The sequence below is a fragment of the Octodon degus genome, unplaced genomic scaffold (genome assembly GCF_000260255.1).
Source record: "Octodon degus isolate 3935 unplaced genomic scaffold, OctDeg1.0 scaffold00037, whole genome shotgun sequence".
NCBI classification, from domain to species: domain Eukaryota; kingdom Metazoa; phylum Chordata; class Mammalia; order Rodentia; family Octodontidae; genus Octodon; species Octodon degus.
The window spans coordinates 15568486-15574674 of NW_004524613.1; the positions used below are offsets into that span (position 1 = coordinate 15568486).

At 47.8% G+C, this 6189-nt stretch overlaps 1 protein-coding gene across 4 annotated transcripts in view; it reads left to right on the top strand.

Moving 5' to 3' along the window:
- Positions 1-5026, top strand: part of Hnf4a (hepatocyte nuclear factor 4 alpha) — a 35857-nt gene extending 30831 nt beyond the window's left edge. For 3 of the 4 annotated variants that reach the window (XM_023714939.1, XM_023714940.1, XM_004630929.3), the window contains exons 9-10: positions 938-1090; positions 2109-5026. In XM_023714939.1, the coding sequence (XP_023570707.1) occupies positions 938-1090; positions 2109-2251 (296 nt within the window). In that variant the 3' untranslated portion in view covers positions 2252-5026. The remainder of the gene's footprint in view (positions 1-937; positions 1091-2108) is intronic. The other variant, XM_004630930.3, reaches the window with a different exon arrangement.
- Positions 5027-6189: the final 1163 nt, after the last annotated feature.

Sequence of the window (6189 nt, forward strand, 5' to 3'; positions counted from 1 at the left end):
ATTAAGACAAAGGATATGAAAATAGGAAGGATCAGTATGAGTCTGATCTATGTAATAAGACCCTGTAGACCCGGAGGAGGAGGGGGAGGAGGAGGAGGAAGAAGAAGAAGAAGAAGAAGAAGAAGAAGAAGAAGAAGAAGAAGAAGAAGAAGAAGAAGAAGAAGTATTACAAGGCTTAAAATTCCATCAGTATCATATTAATGACCACAACCTGTTGCGCACTCTCTATGTTTTTATCACTCCCTGATCCTGTTGAATTATTTACATATTCTAGAAACTTTCTAGGCCCACAGAGAAAAGAAAAATGTACCTATATTGTAATGATCATAAACATAAGTGGTTGTTTTCAGAAGGTGCATTACAGATAAATTGCTATGGATAGTCCAATGAAAGAGAAAGAGAGTAGGAAGAATCAGAAGAAGCTTCCAAAAAGAGAAAGTATCTAAGTGGGACTTGGGCTTATTGATCCAGAGGAGGGGAGAAAAGGCATTTCTGGTGGATGAAACAATGCACACACAAATACAAGAGAAAGCAGAGGCACCCAGCTGGTCTGCTTGGCTGAGGGAGAGGTGTGATCAGAGGACTTGGGATCAAAGGACTTAGCTGTCAAGGAGCTCTGAGAACCATTGAGTGCATCTATCATCTCACTACACAGCCAATATAGTATTTATTATAATTTCAGTAGTCTTGGAGCTCCTTATATGTTCCTTGTTGCTTTCAAATCACACTTGTTCTCTGGGACTCCCCCGCTACACACACACACCACCCCGAAACCTACGGACTTGGTAAGCTCTGGTTTACTAACCCAGGACTGGGAGTCACTTAGGTTCTGGCAAATGTTGAGGCAGATTGGCCACACCAGAGGAAGATCATGCCACTAGGCCTATGGTCCTTATCCTTGCCTCCCCTTCCTGATTGACCTCTTCTCCATCTGCAGGGTCCTCCAGTGATACCCCCCATGCTCACCACCCGCTGCATCCTCACCTGATGCAGGAACACATGGGCACCAATGTCATCGTTGCCAACACAATGCCCGCTCACCTCAGCAACGGACAGATGTGTGAGTGGCCCCAACCCAGGGGGCAGGCAGGTGGGCAACATGGGCTCTCCCCTGCAAGGGGTGAGGATGGGAGGTGTGGGAGGAGGCGCAACAAGATTGAGTCTAGAAGTGAAATGGGTACAACTGTTCTCTGTGCTCCAGGGTAGAGAATGAGGGGTGAGGTTCTGTTTGTTCAAGCTGTTTATTCAGTGAGGGTGTTTCTTCAATGGGGTGATTGACAACCTTTACTCAATGTAACTATACTCCAATCCACTGGATGCACCAGACTACCACTGGGTGAGGTCATTAAATGGGTGAGAATTCCATTAGATGACATCATCTACTAGGCCAAAGTGTCCATGGAAGTGAAGCTGCCCAGCTGGGTAAGGCCATCTATTAGACTCCTGGAGGAGGCCATCATTTGGGTAGGGATATCCATTGCAGTAGAAGACCACCCCCCCTGGATGAAATCTCTCACCAGACATAGCTCTTCAAAGAATAAGGGTTACCAATGAGATTTGGTGGCCCACTCAGATGAAATGGCATTCCACTGGAGTTGTTCTTTGGGCAAATTATCCATTGAATGGAGTTATCCAATTGGCTCAAAGTTACTCCCCAAACCTGTAGAGGGAGTGGACCCAATTAATTTCTGTTACTCATTTCCTAAATATCAAAGAAATGGTACTTTTTGTGCCAGTTAACCCCAGATTCCTTCAACTGCTACTCTTTGTCCCAAGAGAGACCATCCCTATCAAATATCTCACTGGGTTGGTCATGGGGCAGTCCAACCCACAGACTGGTTTTGGGAGAAGCCATCCAAGTGTCCATATGAAATGGTGGAGGGGATGGGTTGTTGAACCTGCCAGGCCTCACAAAACTTAAATTTTATGATTTGGAACTTGTAGAAGGGTCAAGCCATTCAAGATCTTAGAGATTATCTAGTTTAATATTCTGGTTTTTTTAAGAGAGGAAATTAAGTCTCAGAGAAAAGAAAAAAATTTCCTAGGCCTCTTCACTTACTCCCCCAAAGCCTAGAATTTTGAACAGCTTCTGTTTCTTTGTCCCTCAGCCACTCCTGAGACTCCACAACCCTCACCACCTGGTGGATCAGGGTCTGAGCCCTACAAGCTCCTGCCAGGAGCCATCGCCACGATCGTCAAGCCCCCCTCTGCCATACCCCAGCCTACCATCACCAAGCAGGAAGTCATCTAGCAAGCTGCCAGGGGCCGGGGGCTCTCCTGGCTCACCCCACCCCCTTCAGAAAATGCTTGGTGGCCACTTGGTCCCAGGCAAGAAAGGCAGGCCAAGAGGGCCAGTTCCCAGAGCAGGAATGGAAAGGGGGAAAAGCCCAGAAACGTTGGCCAAGGGCCACATTCCATCGCCTGCTCTGATTGATGGGGTTCTGCCTCCAGGAGACACCAGCTGGAAAGCCCTCTGCCACGTTGGACCACTTTCTTCCTGTTGAAGCCACCCCTTTGATTTTCATCCAGCTCCCAGCTTCTTCACCCACTAAGAACAGCTGACTGGAGATAACTATGGGCCTTGCTTAGACGCAGCTCCCTTTCCCCCAGCTGGGACTCTGCTCTCCCAGGTGTTTAGTCACAGCCCTGTGAGGTTGGGTCAGATCACAGCACCTTACTCCTCCCTCTTCTGCTGCCCCCACCTCCAATGGCCCTCTCCACCCTCTTGGCCATCCCATCTTCTCCTGAACCACCCCTCTGGAGGCTGAGGAAAGTGTGGAAGCTGTTCCTCTGGTTATCCCTGGAGCACTCTGTAAGCCCTGACTGGGGCTAGACTGAGGCATGAGACTGCTAGCAGGACAGCTCCGTCTCTAGTCTCTGGTCATGCTATACTTCCCTTCCTCAGCCACTGGGATGGGCACTTGGAGTGATGGTCCCCATGGGCTTTGAACAATGAGTGAATGATCCAAGGTTAACAACTGCACCAGGACTTGGGGGAGGGTCAGAGCAGGGGACCTTGAATGCCATACTGAGGCCAGGAGCATGTGGTAAGAAATGGCCCAGGCTGTCAGAAGATGAAAACAGCATCTTACGAAGGGTGGAAGGTTGACAGTGAGCAGCAAGTGGGCTCATGACAGAACAAGAGTGAAAGGGTTGAGATGTGAAGGAGGGGGATGGATGCGGCTCAGGTCAGAGTGAAGTCAATTATTCCAGGCCAGTCTCAAGCTCTTCCTTGCTCTCAGGCATTGTCTTAAGCATCTGACACACAGTGTCCTGTGCAATCCTCTCTCTTACTTAGAGATCATTACTGAACATGCAACTGAGTTCTAAAAGGTTAAGGGATTTTTCGAATCTAAAACTCATACAGATCGTCAGTGACTGAGTCAGGCTGTGAACCCAGGTCTCCCTGGATCAGAATAGGAGACCTTAATCACCCCCAATGAACCCCCCCGTGTTCAGTGTGAGCCCACTGAGGACCTTCCTGGTCTGGCACCATCCTCAGAACCTAAAGGCTCATCTTTCTAGAAGCCCTGCCCACTCCCAGGGCTAAGATGGACCCAAAGCTGCACTCAAGTCCACTGAGTGTCCAGAATCCTGTTTTCTGATAAATATGATGGCAAATTCATGACTCTTGAGCCCTTTTCTCTCTTTACTCCTCAACTCCGGCAGAGAGGCAGTAGGGGTCTGGCTCCTGGGAGACCAACCAATCTGGCCTGTCAGTCTCTGAATGGATGAAGGGCAGGCAGGGACTATAAAGTCTTTGGAGCTTGCCCTGGACAGCATTATTCCAAGTACATTCTGGAAACATTAAACTGCAGGTCAGAGCAGCCAGCACCTCATCCCTATAGAATCTTGATGGCTTTGGGAAGATTCTGAAAAATGCCACTGACCAGTGGGACAAAAAGGAATGTGTCCTAAGACTAGGAGTGATTAAGTAGAAGAGTGAACTATTAGACTGATGACCTATGCTCTGGCCCGGGATGACCCTTCTGAGTGGATGGGGAGCCATACCCAGTACCCAGGTAGTCCACCGTTACTGACTGTTTCTTGTTGCAAGAGAGGCATGGGGAAGTACTGGGGCCGTGTTTCAGAGGACTCTGCACCCCGCGGCTGACAGGATTGGCCTCCCCACTCCAGCAAACCAGGTCTCAGGTTCCAGGAGCAACAGGTCCCTGCTCCAAGCTCTCGAGCTTTCCCCAGCTGCCCTCACTCCAGTGCTCCAGGATTCCTAGCCAGAGAGCTCAGTCTACCCTGCATGGGGCAGGGAAGCTGGAATCCTTCTGGTCATTTGTGCTCTTTCCAACCAGTCCCCCTGGCACCAGTGTCACTCAGACCTCTATCATGGGAGCTAAGTGGAGAAAATTGCTCACAGAGTGGGGTAATGGTGGACTTTAATGGTACCAGTGTTCTGGGGCAGGGGGGTCAATTCTCTGCCTCTAATCCACTCTTTCTGGAGGAGAAATCCATGCTACTTTCATAACTATCCTAATGCAAGAAACACACAATAAAGAAAAGTTTACTTTTCTGGTTCTAAGCTGAGGATGCTACACTGGGGTTTTTTGTTTTTTTTTTTTAACCCAAATTGTGATCCTTAAACATTACATCTGGCGTCCTAAACAAGGTTGATGGAAGGCAAGTATGGACACTGTATAGTGATTCCTTCACTGAGACATTCTCAGAAACATCCAGAATCCACACACCTCTCAAGAGAAGAGAGGGCTGCAGCTGGGAGCTCCTTGGTTTCTTACAGTGACTAAGCCAACCACCTCTGCCATGTTTTTCTGTGATCTGCCCTAAGATGAGTTGTGAAATTCACATCAAACAATTGTGGGAGTGGACCACGTCCTTGCATGGCCTGCATCTTCTTGTGGGTGTGTGGATATCATTAGGCCCCACACCAACTCCCCAACTCCCATTACTGCTGCCCCATGGGGCAAAGAAGCAAGAAACATTTCTTACTCATGTGTTTTAACAAAAAAACAAAAGTTTATACTACAATAAAATAAATGGTGCATATGTTTTCTAAGCCCTTGCATGGGTGTCTTCTTTTTTAAATTTATGTTAATGTACTTGGTTGTTACAGGGTCTCACTATGCAGCTCAGACTCATAGTGATCTTCCTAATCTCAGCCTCCCCAGCACTGGGATTATAGGTGTGTACCACTATACCCACCCTGGGGGTGGGGCTAGCATGGCATGCAATCCTGGGGACAGAGCCGCAGTCCCTGTGCTTGCCTAAGCTTGCCTAAACAGGCACGTTAGTCCATTGAGCTATCTTGTTGGCCCCAAGGGTGTCTTCTTTTTAGGTATTAGTAATAAAGATAGCCCATGAGGGGTTTTGGGTTTTTTTTTTGTTTGTTTGTTTTGTTTTTTGTATTTTAGTACAGGGTCTACAGGGTCTCACTACATAGTTCCAACTCATAGTGATCTGCCTGTGTTCAGCCTCCTCAGAGCTGAGATTACAGGTGGGCACCACCATGCCAGTCTCAATCGCCATCTCAGTGTGCCCTGAGGGTGGGGCCAACACAGCACACCAGAGATGGAACCCTGGCTGCTGCGTCTGCCTAAGCAGAAGAGTCTATGAGTCTTTACAGTACAAAAAATACTTTCATATCCTTTGTGCATATGTGTGTATTTGAACCCAGAGCCTTCACACTGAGCTACATCTCCAGCCCTTTTATTTTTAATTTGAGATAGGGCCTTAGTAAATTGCTGAATTGCCTGGGCTAGGCTGAAGCTTGCAGTCCTCTTGACTCAGGCTCCCAGAGTGCTGGCACCATAGGTGCATGCATTATCATGCCTGGCCCCACTATTATATTTTAGTCTTCATATCAAGAGATAAATAGGTTAGACCTTCTGGTGATCTCCCATTGTATAAATAAGGAAACTGAGGCTCAGAAGTGATTTTCCTTGATGGACAGAGGTCTGTTGACTACAAGCATTCCACATGTGGAGAGAGTGAAAATCGATCCTCCCTTCTAAAGAGAGGAGGAACAAGGAAGGGGGTAATAGAAAGATATGGAAGAATGGCAAGAAGATCCAAGAGTCTGTCATCTGCTATCAAGGCCTAAGATGGAACCCTCTTCTAGGTCACCTCAACCATCCAGGAGATGCATAGACATGAGAAAATTTCATAAAAATGAGAGAGAGAGAGAGAGAGAGAGAGAGAGAGAGAGAGAGAGAGAGAGAG